This window comes from Echiichthys vipera (genome assembly GCF_963691815.1).
Source record: "Echiichthys vipera genome assembly, chromosome: 15".
NCBI lineage: Eukaryota > Metazoa > Chordata > Actinopteri > Perciformes > Trachinidae > Echiichthys > Echiichthys vipera.
This window is the reverse complement of record NC_139840.1, coordinates 10,544,348-10,558,222: the sequence shown is the minus strand read 5'-3', so window position 1 is coordinate 10,558,222 and position 13,875 is coordinate 10,544,348. Positions and strand designations below refer to the sequence as shown.

The window sequence follows — 13,875 nt, the reverse complement described above, 5'->3', positions numbered from 1 at the left end:
CTGTTGGGGCAGACTAAGCTGAGCAATTAAACAGAGTAAAAGGAAGTTTCAATGTAAGCTAATGGACTGCAGCATTGTAGGGCCACTTAAATTGCCATCTGTCACTTGTGGCGAATTTTTTCAGTTCTTTTTTTTTTTCTCACGTCAAAGCAAGGCACCAAAGCCAAAAGCTGTTTCCACCTCCACATGCGCATTCAGTCGCCCATTCACACAAACACACATCAAATGCACACGCACACACACACACACACACACACACACACACACACACACACACACACTCACACGTAAACACAAATGCGCACCAATATGCAAACACATCTGCACACATACACATTCACACAGAGCCTGTAGAATAAAACCAAATTCAAGGAGTGTATTGATCGTTTCTAAGGGGGAACACGGGCTACTGATTGGATTGCAGAGGTGCACCAAACTGCATTTGCATAATATTGAATAAATACATAAGATAGCTCCCTAATAAAAGTCAGTGGGAAGAATCCTCTCCTGGAGCGACTTCATCTCATTCACCTCCGTTCTAGTGCGAGAGGGAAACTCGTCCAGCTTCACTTACGTAACCCTTCTGCTGATACCAAAGTTGGAGGGAATTCAACATCTGATATTTTCTATCAAACTCATTGACACTGATGTCACTTTGGCGGGTGAGGAGAGGAGGCGGCGCTCTCGCCTCCTTTGTTTCTGTATCTGGAATGCGACAACCTCTCTCAGGCTTGTGGGTGCTGTAACCTGTCTCTTATGTAACTTGGTTTCCTCTCTCACACATTATCTCTTTGTCTCCTGCTTTCTCTTCCTCTCCATGCGTACCTCTCTCTCTCTCTCTCTCTCTCTCTCTCTCTCTCTCTCACCCAACACACTCCTCATCTCTTCATCACATCCTCACTGCACAAACCTCCATAGACATCTAACACAGATCAGCTCTGTTTTAACAATGAATCACAGCACTGTCAAATCAACTATTTGGCACGGCGAACTAGAAGCAAAATATTCTTTTTAAAAAAACGCTACCAGGACAAAGGCAATCAGCAAAAAAGGGGGTTCAGTGTCTTGTCTTATGATATCCACAATGACAGCAGCAAGGGAGGTACAAATTCAACAAGTCAGTGCAGTACCAGTTTCCACCACCTCTAGCCCTCCGGGGGGAGTGGCGCTGAAATAGGCTTAGCACAGCCCACCTCCCGAATAGCACAATCCAAAGAAGCACAACGGCATGCAGTTTCTAAGCAAAAATTAGCAAGGTGTCAGTTTCCACATGCACCAATAGGAAATAAGAGTTAAATATCTTCAACTGTAACTCCTAGCTACCTTTTCCTCTACACCACTCATCACAAAAAATGCTTCATTTCCTGCACCTTTGCATGTTCTGGGTCCATTCTGAATATTTGTAGTGATGCCGAAATACAATCAACAGTTGGAGCACATTCTCCCGAATAATCCTGTTGACTGGACACAGACAACATTGAGATGAACATGTGCACTGTGTAATTTCTATACTATACATAATACACACATATGGAACATTCTTTACACAGTCCTATCGAGCACGATTTATCTCCCAACATTAAATGACTTTGAGGCAAGTGAGCAAGCAGTGTTTGCCGCATTGATTTGCAACTTGAGTGCTTCCTTTATCTTTAGCAAAGGAAATAGCGCCCTTGGAAAAGCCTGCAATTAAAGTTATGTTTAAAAGCGGGTCGGATTTTACCACCAGTTACATGAATGGTCGTGTAAGTCAATCAGTTTTTTTTTCCATCATATGAGAGGCTGTTCAACAAAAGAAAAGCCATCTGAATTCTCCTGGAGGGGCAGCAAGCTTTACAAACCCACTGAGCTCCCATTAAGGGAGCGAGGAGGGAGGGGAGGGGGGACAAGGGCAACATCTATCATTTACGATAGGCCGGATATGCCTCACATAGCATGCTCACTGCTTCTTTGGGCCTGTTTGGAAAAACAAACAACACTAAAAAAATAGAACGTTGGTTACAAAAATAAGTGTAACATTCAATACTTTGATTGTCTTTTTAAAATCTATTTATTTTCTGCATATGTAGATGACCTTTAGAGATTTCAAGCGCATAATGTTGAAGGTGCACAATTATCTTCTTTTTTTTCTAATTTCTTCTTCTTCTTCTTCTTCTTCTTTTTTTTTGTTTTTTTTTTACTCATTTTGCTTTGTTTTCAACATCTCAACATGAAAATAAAATATTGGTCCACAAAGGATAACTGTGCGGTATCAAGTGCTTTTGTACAAAAAGGAAAAAAAAAACGATATTATTATTAAAATATTCATTTTAATGGCTTTACTTCATACATAAATACAAGTTGAAAGAACACAGGCGCAATCCACTGGTTGGTCAGATATATCTGAATGACTTTGATTTAACGACTGGGTGTATATACACAGGAGGGCAGTTTGGGCGCTTCAACAACGCTACAAATAGGCAAGTCGGCGTCCTTTGTTCCTAACTCTCTGTCTGTACCTTCTTCCCAGAACCGCTGCCAGGTATTTCTGCACGGCCATCTGCTTTCTATAGCGACTGTAGCTGTCGGTGAAGATCCCATCTGAATGTCTTTTGGATAAGGGCTCTGACTCTTCCTCCATGCTGGTGTCATCACTGAAAAAAACAACAACAACAAAAAAAGCAAGATAAATATGCAGCAATTCACTTCGCAACAGATTTCTGCTTTTTTTAAAATGTATTTATTTACATCTTTGATTATCTAAATGTATCCTGCCAGGATGAAAAAGTTGCCTACAATCATCAATAATTCATTCTTTTTCGGCCTTTTATCCTTATTTTTTCTTTTTAAAGGGGCGACAAGCGAGATAGTGTCAAAGAAACAATGATTTAAGGCGTTTTAGACAAGTGATAAATTAATCATTTGCAGCCAATTGCATATTCTGACGCATGTTTTTTTTTTCTTTCATTAGAGCTTGGGAAAACAAAAATCAATGTATGGATTAATCACATATTATTTATTCGTGGTGTATTTTTGTCTCAGAAAACTGACCCTCATATACTAATCATGAGCGCAGTGCCACGCCACAACAACAACAACACACACACACAAAAAAGAAACAAAAAGAAAATGTATAGACGTCTTTTAAAGAGAGAGAGAGGTATAAATAAATGACGAGAATAAACAGGCACATGAAACGACACACAGTGATGCAGCAGCCTGGACTTTTGCAGCGGAGAAACATAAAAAATAAAATGATGACTGCAGGTGAACATAAGAAATGCCCTTACCCTGCACGAATTGTCATCAGAGAATGCAGATAATGTCTCGCTGTTAACTGACCCAGGATCTCCCTCAAGGCTCTACCTAATTCTTCCTCAGCATGCCTTTCTGGTCTGAGATGATAAAACGCCAAAACACATAGATCATCAGTGACTAAAAAAAGCGCAGACAAAATGATCAAAAGTAGCCTAAAATGTTCCCACCCACCCGCAGGTCCGATATCACACCAGGGGCAATTAAACCGCAGCCTTATAGCCCTTATTTTTATACACAGGCTTGATTCCGTATCTGCCGAGCTTTTATCCTTATTATTAACAGTATTTGGAAGCAACATTTTAGGCTACTCGGTATGAAAATAACACTGAACAAATAACATGAGAAACTCTGGGTAAAACAAAGCAAGCAAACATTATCGCAAACAGCAAATAAGTCATTAACGTGGAATCCAGCTGAAGGCTTTAGGTGCGTACTGAAAAGCGCGTTTACCTCTTCTCCGGTGGGTAGTACAGCGTGTACGCGTCGTCGTTTAAGGATGGCGGGCTCCGTATAGCAATCTGATCGCTATCAAAGCCCATGTCGGATAATGAATTCCCATCTTCATCGAAGGCGTCGTTTTCAAGTCTGCACAAAAAAAAAAAAAAGAGAGAGCATTCATCACCAATTTGATCCGTGCACAAGTGGGACGCAGCAGTGAAAGAATGCCAACATGTCTGCATCCGTTTCTAAAATCACTGGGAGGTTAAATGCATTAGATTAGAGATAAGGGAAGATAACAAAAAAAATATCTGGAGGTGTTTTGAAATAAAACCAGAAAACGAATTTAAATCTGACCCCCCCAGAAAAGAATGATTTAAAATGTGTTATGATGTATAGCCTTATTTATTTTTTATCTTTAATACATTCTTGTTTTTCATTGGGATAATCTGTTTTAAATTGCAACTTGGAGCTGCTGCTCTCAACACAGGCTACAGCCTCATTAATTATTTAAGGATGGAAACAATGGGTGTAGAAATGATCACATTTAGTGTAGGCGTGGAGACAATTTTTTTATTAAAAGAATGCCGCAATTACCAGTGAAATATTAGCTTCAGTAAGAACCACGCCCAAATTATGGATATGCTTTTCATAGGAAAAAAAAAAGAATAAATCTTAAATGGATAGCGCTCTCCTATTCGTTTTGCCTCTCCTCTCCTTGGTGACGCCAGTCCACCGTCATCCCAAGGGCTATCAGTTACATTGACTGCACTCTCATTTTTAATAAGGGGGAGTTCTGTGAACCATCCCACAGGACAGATACCTCTGTGCAATTTCCATTGTGTTTTTCCTACACAAGACCTGCATTTGCGTATATTTCCTTTCGTTTTCCCTCTCAATTCTGTTATTTACAATTGGCGAATATAGTTTGCGCGCAATTACGCACACATATTTGAAAAAAGTGCCAAAATCCAAATAACAAACTTAGATATAATCATTAATCACAATGCAATACCATTATTAAACAAAAACTGTGTTCATCATACACATGGATCAGATAAATAAAGTACTATAATGAGGTTAATAGGACTCATAAAGCAGAACACCTACCTAATCTTAGGGTAACTTAGTCCCATAGGTGTGCAGAAGACACTGTAGTGCATTAAGATTCCGTAGACGAGCAAGATTAAAGTCGCCTTACTCGAACTGGCCATGCTGTTAGAAAATGAAAGACAAACGTAACATTAAAACAGATTAGTCACTCCTATAGAAACAACATGCTCGCTCTTTGTTCTCTCAGATTCACATGCTGTGTTACTTCTCTTATCACAAACTACAAAGCTGGATCGAATAATAAGCCTGTTTAATATAAACTGGATAAACACAGCAACCATTTGCTCAAAACGCAGAAAGATTTCTGTTTCATTCATCCCATTTCGTAAAAGTTGAACTAACACGGACTCCTTTGCATGCGGCGTCAAAGTATTTAAAAAAATAAAACAGCATATCTCCATACAGTGCAGGGGTCAAAAAAGGAATAATTTCCATTACTTTATCTCGCTCTCCATCAGAGAATCTCTCCGAGTTTTTTAAAGACAATCCGCAGATAAAGCACATACCTATAGCAGGGAAGCAGGGAGAGCGCTGTGCAGTAGGATGTGATCCGGGCGCGGCTGTGCTAGTGTGTGTGAGAGAGAGTGAGAGAGAGAGACGGTTTCTTTCTCACGGCACTTCTTTCCTCACTGAAGCGCCTCCGTCGTCTCCTTATGTTCCCCTCGGTGCAGCCTGCCTCACTTTTGGACACAATTAGTATGAGTCAACCGGTCGCGAGGGCAAACACAGACTCGATGGGGAAGTGCGCTGAATGTTCGTCTGCATATCGTTGCTCTAAACTTTTGTCCTGAGCTGTGACTGCCTTGGATTTTTATCCATGAATCGTAAGCGCCCCCCCCCCTTCCCCTCCAGTATGTCACATTAAGGATGCTATAGACGTCATCGACATTGCCTCCCGGAATATAAAAGTACAGTTCCTTCCTCATCGCTGCATCCGTCACTCCCCCCCCCCCCCCCCTCCACCTCCACCTCCCCCCTAAAATTAAAGTTTACTTCCAAACTTTCTTCCTTTTTTTTATAAAAAAAAAATAATAATAAGGGGGTGGGGCGGAAATGTGTGTGAACACGTGAAGGCGTGAACTTTGCACAGGACGATGTGACGGCCAATACAAATCGATGTGTAGCCTCACCGGGACATTTCCCACCGTCATCAATAAATCCAATTAGGCTTTTATGATTTCCACAGATCTGGGAAATGATCTTCTTTACTGGTGGTGATGATGGTCGTCGTGGTGGTGGTGGTGGTGGTGGTTTCGTGTGACTGGATGGTTTTGGTGGGAAGGGGGGCTGATCATCGGACTTCCGCCGACCAAGTTCAAGGCCTCTGGGGGAGTCAGGAGCTGTCCGGTGCTGAAACCAATCCTCTCAAAAAGCGGATTTCTGGATTTACAGTCACTCTTTGTAATCATTTCCAATAATTGTTCACTGGATATCGAGGGGTGGCTTTAATGGCCGCCCAATGGCAGCGCTATAAGGCCTCGGCCTATCCGTTACATTGTTGAAATAAACGAGGCAGTAATCTGATTTGAAGCTGGTGACGCAGGATGCCGGATCAGAGAGCCATCAGCCTACGTGGCTTTTAAAACGATTTACTCATTTTCCCCAACATTGTTCTGAAACTGTCTGTATGGTCAAAACGCGCGGATAGATGGCCTAAGTTAAAACGAAAAGAAAACTGGGGAAAACGCTATACTCTTAAATATGTGCCAATTAACCAAGAAGCAGTCGGGCCTAATTGTGTCCTCCCCGATGAAGCCTCATTTGGCACATTTTTGGCCAATGAGTCGAACCTCTTTATGCTTGCGGCTTTTCTTTAATATTCTACTTATTATTTGCTAATAACACAGTCAAATAAAAGCACAGCTAAGTATAAACTTGGCATTAATATGCTCGTGGCATATAAAACTGATGGCTTATAGCAGTGTGTGTAGGATGCGAGTTATGAGACTTTTAATTTGGAGGCTGGGTGCCATGTGTATAAAATCTAATTTAGTAGTCCTGTATACAGGGCCTCGTTTTAATCACCATCCCTGGGTCACTGCACCTCTTTGATTTAGCTCTGTACAACACTGAATCAGACCTGAAGCTCACCACCACACTGAAGACTTTGCCAAAGAGGAGAGATCCACGTCAGCGTTTTGTTTACTCTGACGCAATGTGACGAAGAGCGCAGTCACTGCGAGGGGGGGCTGTCCACAACTAATTCTTCGCGGGGCGTGATTCCTATGGAGAGCACAACTTAAACCCCATGTGTTTTAACTGGGAGCCGACGACTAACCATTAGGCCTGGTGCAGCGGGGAAAGATGCAGCGCAAGAGCCTGAGTGAACGGCGCCATCATGAGGACAGGAAGAGAAACACGCGAGGTTCAGTCATCACCACCGGGGCCCATGAGGGAAGAGATGAGTCAGAACTCCAATGAGTGCTTTTGTCTTATCCTCACCTAATAAGATCTTTTAATAAGATATGTAAATAAGACAACAAGGATGAGTCTACTGGGCTCATTTGAATCCATTCATAGCATATGTTCATAAAGGCCTTTTTCTTTGTGACCATAGACAGAAAATGAAGCAGTGTTGTGACCTCTTGTTGCAGGTTGGATGTCTGAGTGGTGATTTCCCCCCTTTAAACATCTCTGTGTTTCATTTAAGAGGCCTGCAGAGGTGATGCTGTCAGTATTTCACAAGTTAAAAGCGATTATTTAAGAAAAGTCCGAAAAATGAATATACAATAGTGTAGCAGAACTACCCTACTTCTTTTTTCTTCCCTGTCTCATTCACCATCTTGATTCAAAATGAAGAAGAAGAATTACTTTATTTATCCCACATCGGGGAAATTTAATTTTTTCACTCTTATTATTAATCATGTTACACACACACAGGCCCGAAATACACACATGCACAGACAGGACCTATACATGCAATTAAGAGATGTTAGAGTGAGGGGGCTGCCAGTGACCGGCGCCCCGAGCAGTTGGGGGTTCGGTGCCTTGCTCAACAGCACCGAAGCAGTGCCCAGGAGATGTACTGGCACCTCTCCAGCCACCACTCCACGCTCCATACATGATCCACACAGGGACTTGAACCAGCAACCCTACAGTTCCCAGCCAACTCACCTATGGACTGAGCTACTGCCGCCCCAGATGCCTAAATAGAGTGCTGCACGGAAGCCATCGTTTTGTAGGCCAACCTGGAAGTTAGCATTGTCCTGGTTCCCTAACCAAAAACAATGGTACAGCAGTGTTCTGCAGAGTAATCTCCACACCACTTTTATGATTTTTGAAGCTTAAATGCAATCGGCAGAAGTAAAAAACTAGCATTATAAATGCCAATAAATGAACTAACCAACCACCGTTAGCTTCCAACTGAGGTCCCATGTGATGGTGATGGTGTTTGACAACCTCTGTAGTCTCATTTATCCACTTGTTTAAGCTTTAGAAATTCAGGAGTGGGATATTTATTGATGTATTTCACGTCGTAGATGAATGAAACATGAACATATCTTTAGCTTATGGTAAACACAGACCTTATTTCAGGCATCTAACCAAAATCCCTTTCTAAAAAAAAAACATTTACTTTGAGAGGAAGGAACCAAAAGTAACATCGTGATATCTTGCAGAAAAACTAATTTCCAGGTTTTAGGTCTCATCACTGCAACACTCTATGAAAGCAAATCAAAGAGATACAATTAATTGTCATATGCATTTACTCTATAACGTATGATTATATACAGATCTCAATCATCAGGTCGGGAACCACTGCTATAGAGTGTGCCTCTACTCGCTCACACTGCCCCGTCTGTCCGCCACTACCCCACAAAGGATCTAAAATTATCTTATCCAATTAAATGTTTTATGAGCCCATATGAACTCCAGACGTCTTATATGAGCATGCATCTTTAATGTTCATTTTTATAGCAATACATAACTGTGATAAAATATAATATAACCTGACACTTGAGCAAGTGACAATTATTGAAGAAGATTGTGACATACAGTCCAAAACTGTGTTTTAGATCTGTTTAATAATAAAAAAAATATTGGGTCACAAAAAGAGTTTTATGGTATATGGAAATTATAGTGATGCCATTACTGAAAATGGAGAAAAAGGCTCACTAGGATTACCCCCCGTGTGTGTTTGTGAGTGTGTTTAGTAGACCTACGTCGTGTTTACCACAGATGAGAATTTTTAGGAGACATCTCCCAGGGGTAATTTGCAGAGCTGCCTGCGCACAGTGCACCCAAAGTCAATAGGGGTCAGCAAATCCCTTCAAACTCAAAAAGGTCTCATAATCCTACCAGCAGTGTTATAGTACTGTTGTCTCTGCTATATGTGTTCAAGATGCAATCCCTCAAAAACAGCTGTATCCTAGCCTTTTATCTGTTTTATCATAACTATAACCATCCATATTATCAGGACATAACCTATGGCCGTCCATAGAAAGTGTGTGTGCCCAGGCCCACTCTGTTTCTCTTAAATAGGCCATCATCATACACCATTTGTTAACTCCAAGTCTATATTTAATGTAAATATAAGAAGCATAAGTAGACTATAAAGTCTCATGCATCCTCTCATAAAACCATAGAGGGCGCCAGATAACTGCACATTGGGAAATAAGGTTCAAAGGTTAAACGGCACGAGACCACGCCCATATTTATGTCTTAATTATGCAATTTAAAATATTTGTACATGATCTGATTGAGTGATGAAAATTAGAACAGTTTTATTTATTTAGCACTGAACCAGGTGGTGGATTTTGTCCTCAATCTGAACCTGTGATGTCGGCCATATTGGGCACAAGGGAAAACCATTCAATAGGAGATGATGTGACGTTCAAGTGTTATCGAAAATAACAGCACATGCCGGTATGAGCCTACATGAAAGAAACAGAGCAAGAGAATAAAAGTTACATTTGAAGTTTTATTGAATCACTACAGGCACTTTTATTTCAAAACATGAATGAAAGGTGTAGAGAGGATGTGTTTAGTTTACTATGCACGACATAACAAAGAAATGTATGCTTGATCCGAAACGATCAGTCGATTGACAGGAAAACAATCAGCAAATATTTAGATATTTTTTTATATGTGATGCTTTTCTCTGTTTTATCAGTTGAGGTTTTTTGAAACATGTTCATCATAACAAGCTCTCATTTTTTTTTGCGTTTTAATGAGCAAAACGATTAATCGAGATTAATTTTTTAATGAAAACGATCATAAACTGCAGCCCTAATTTATACACGTTATTATTGGTTATCATCATTATTATTATGGCAACAGTCCTAACCTGGACAAAAAGTGTGTTGGTTTTTTCAGACTTCCTTGTAGGCTAATGTTTTTTGTGAATTGTAAGATAGTTTAAGACGTTTCAAAAAATATTATTTTTAAAAATCCAAAGCAACAAGTCAGAAGCCAGCAATAGTTCTGGTTACTTTTGGTGTGTTCTTGGTGTTTCAGGATCAATTGAAGCTGGAAAAGCCGAAAGTACGAGTGTAATATGAGTACTTGAACGCAGCATCATTCCTCCCGTGGCCTCGTCGGCTTCTCGGCACTAGTCCGGCTATTGTTGTGTGTCTTTCAGGGCAACCCCGACTCTTCGGCAGGCGGTGAATTCTGGATATTTTAACAGCTTTGCTTGGCTTCTACCCCGCCACAGTACCCGGCCTTTTTCAGCGGGCGGCGTGTCCTCGTTTTCCCGGAATACAACCGGATCCCAGCGGAGGACTCGGGCTGGAGAAGTAGTTAATCGGTATGGGACAGACGGAAGACTGAGATTCCACGTTAAGAGCTTCTGTCGGCTGTTTCCTCTTCTTTGGATTGTCGACGAGGAGTAAAAACGTGGAGGGACAGAAGAAGATCACAGGACGCATGTAGCCGAAGCACATCACTGCAAAGGTCGCTTTTAAGGTAAGAAGTGCTCGTCGGAGAAAAGTCGCATTTTGTCCTGGAAGAGAGTGAGCAGGGCCTTGTAGTGCTGTGACACTTGGAGAAAGTTGGGAGAAGAGAGCTGGAGTTTCCTTCCGTGTGTCATATTGTTATTAAAAGTGTGTTTCATTGTTAAATCTGAACTAGGTCTCCATCTCTAGGATTATTAGCTTCTATCATTCTATGGGAGAAGAAAACAATAAGGAGAAAGACTCCTGAACCCGTCCCGGAACATAGTTTTTAGCCTTTAAATAAACACAATAAGGCGTCGGACCACCTTTTCTGTAACTCTGAATAGCCTCGTTTCAAATGTGTTTGAGTTTCTTCCACAAAAAGTTTACTCCCAACTCCTTTATTCCTGCCTCACCCAGTCTCTGTCTGCTTTCACACAATCAGCTGCTGCAGGCCTCAGCTGGTAAAGGCCTTTATTGCAAGACATACTGTTACACCAGAGCATCCACAATGACAAAACCTCTGCTCTCAATGAGCACTTTTGCAGTAGTTTCCAAATGTGCTGTTGCCTGCTTTTATTGTGGTGGTGCAAGACAATAATCTCTGTGTGTGTGTGTGTGTGTGTGTGTGTGTGTGTGTGTGTGTGTGTGTGTGTGTGTGTGTGTGTGTGTGTGTGTGTGTGTGTGTGTGTGTGTGAGTGAGTGAGAGAGATTCCACATACTAGTCACTGTCCCTGATTTTGCATGTGTCTGTTGTGAGTGCTCACATACTCTGGTGCCACAGTAATCCTCCTCCATGGTAATCCCTCTGTTAGTACAGACCCAGTTGGCTGGACAGTCATGTGTCACACACACACACACACACACACACACACACACACACACACGCACAGCTGGAAAGGAGAGGGCTGTTGGCAGAAGAGTGAAGAGCGCTAACAGGTGGTGCTGGCAGGGATTCAGGGACTTGAGTTTAACCGAGGCACTAAGGATCCTCACATACTCTTTGAGGATCTCACGGCATGAATTAGACTCTACAGTATCATTACAGTTTGCTGATTAAAAGCTTCCAATAATCTGTGCCTCAGCGGAAAGGTCAGCGCCACACATTCGCATGTCAGCAAACTGAACAAATGTTTGTTTTCCCGACGACAAAAAGAGAATCCTCAGATTACAGATCTCTTCAGTCAGCGATGTGGGCACAGAACAAGTAGAGCTCTTCTTTTTTCTAGCTTGAAGAAGATGGCCCTTTTCTCTCTCCCAGCGTCACTCTAGCCATTGACAGGCACAGCAGGTGGTCTCGGTGGCATGAATGGATTCGGAAGGAAGTTCCTCTCCGCCCCCCGCCCCTCCAGGCCCCCTTCCACTCAGTGTGATAGGCAGAGATGGCAGGCTGCCCTGAAGATAAGACCGAGCTGCACCTCAGAGAGTGTGCCAGGGAAATTACGGAGTTACGCTTCAGTAGCAGTTCGCAGCCCATGGTACCTCCTCATCCCTCTGCGGTTGTGGCCGGTGTTTACGGAGAAAGTCTGTCAACTTAGTTTTCAGGCTTCTGACTTGATTTATCTTTCAGCGCAAGTTTGGCTCGTGGCCTTCACATACTTGCCAAAGACATGAAAAACTCTTTCAACACTGTGATGCAGATGGTCAATATTAACCCGGCGGTCTTTCTTGTGCTAAAACGATCAGTGGAAAACAATACTGGTTTCAGCTTTTCAATGTGTTTCTCTGCTTCATATTGTAATTTAAAGACTTGTTCATCGGGCAAAGCAAAAGCATTTTGAAGATGTTACGTGTGCTCTCTGAAATTACATTAGGCTACGTTTTTTTTTACGGCCTCAAGGATTCATCAGTAAAATAGTTTCAGATGTATAGTACCACGCTACATCACAGCTGGGTACGGTCATAGTACAACAGACCACACCTGACCAGACTCAGCTGTGGTGTTGAATGTGGTCAGAGGGTCAACAGACTTGGCGGATGTTGAGACCAGAAATAGCCCTGCATTTAAAAGTGCAAGAGGTCGATGGGGGGTGTTGCTTCAGGTATCAATCAGTCGATGAATGCATTTCAGATAGTACAGTTGGAGTAACAGATGTTGCATTTGAAACACAGTGAGAAATGATTTTTACAAACACTGGTAAGATATCACAATGTTGCTTTTTTATCTTCCATAAAAAGGATTTCCAGGTAAACAGGTGGTGTGCTTGCATAAATGTGATTGAGCGAGCTCTTTGCTGGATAACGTCTCCTTAAAGTAGAGTCAGGTTCAGCTTTTTTTTCAGGAAGTTGCGTTGTTCTCCTGAAGCCCCATTGCATAGGCGCTCCCTCTCTTCAGGTCATCTGGCAAAGTTGAACTTGTCAATGCAACAAATGGATTGCTACTGGGATAACTTTCCAGAGTTGTCAAGTCCTGCAAGAGTTTATAAAGCCTTTAAACACATGCATCTATTAATCAAACTAGACTTTCGGAATCATAAATTATGTCTCATCTTTAACAACAGCACGCCCCCATCGTTGTTTTTGGTCTAAATGCTCGTTTTTAGCTTTCAACCCAAAGAGGTCAGTGCCGGTATGCAACTATAGAATAACTTTGCCTAAATCTAATTCTCAAAAATGGACAAAATTATCATTAAAAAACAAAAACTATCTAATCAAATAATAAGTAAAGTAGGCAAGGCAAATGTACTTATCTAACACATTTCCAGCCCAAAATGCTTTACGGATAACACTGGTAAAATCACAAGAAAGAAATGATATAAACTATAAACAATAAAACATTCACTGCCAAAAAGTATTGAAGTTTGATACAAATCCCTTTTTATCTCAAGTCTTGTCTGTAGTTACTGAATACACACCCTTAATGCGTGTGACTGCAAAGGTTACACATGGCGGTAGCTCAAAGGTCGAAGGGCCTCTCCCAGAACACTCCGGAGTTGCATCTTAACTGATGAGTCATAACAGTTACGGAGAGTTCAGAGTCGCGTCATGCTTTGTCTGCTTCATTAATGCAATACAGTTATGTCACAGATATGGTAGTCACAGATATCCCAATCAAACAACCTTTATTATCAGAACTACACTCAAACATTTTTCTCAGAGCAGATACTCTGGCATTTGTGCAATAAAGCAACAGTCAACAGTAACCCGAAAATGG

The 13,875-nt window shown here is 41.6% G+C and overlaps 2 protein-coding genes across 3 annotated transcripts in view; one reads left to right on the top strand and one right to left on the bottom strand.

Moving 5' to 3' along the window:
* Positions 1-291: 291 nt before the first annotated feature.
* adcyap1b (adenylate cyclase activating polypeptide 1b) lies at positions 292-5,514 on the bottom strand. 2 transcript variants are annotated; one of them, XM_083928858.1, is made up of 5 exons: positions 5,355-5,514; positions 4,846-4,950; positions 3,748-3,882; positions 3,270-3,374; positions 292-2,633 (listed from the first exon to the last, which is right to left on the bottom strand). In XM_083928858.1, the coding sequence occupies exons 2-5, from the start codon at positions 4,947-4,949 to the stop codon at positions 2,450-2,452; spliced, it is 528 nt and encodes a 175-aa protein (XP_083784984.1). In that variant the 5' UTR covers position 4,950; positions 5,355-5,514; the 3' UTR covers positions 292-2,449. The 2 variants fall into 2 exon arrangements, with proteins under 2 accessions (XP_083784984.1, XP_083784985.1); XM_083928859.1 differs by lacking the exon at positions 3,270-3,374.
* A 4,869-nt stretch (positions 5,515-10,383) lies between these two features.
* The window catches only part of yes1 (YES proto-oncogene 1, Src family tyrosine kinase), a 27,860-nt gene continuing 24,368 nt past the window's right edge, over positions 10,384-13,875 (top strand). Inside the window, exon 1 of the mRNA XM_083928351.1 lies at positions 10,384-10,752. The gene's annotated coding sequence lies outside the window, so the exon portion shown is untranslated. The remainder of the gene's footprint in view (positions 10,753-13,875) is intronic.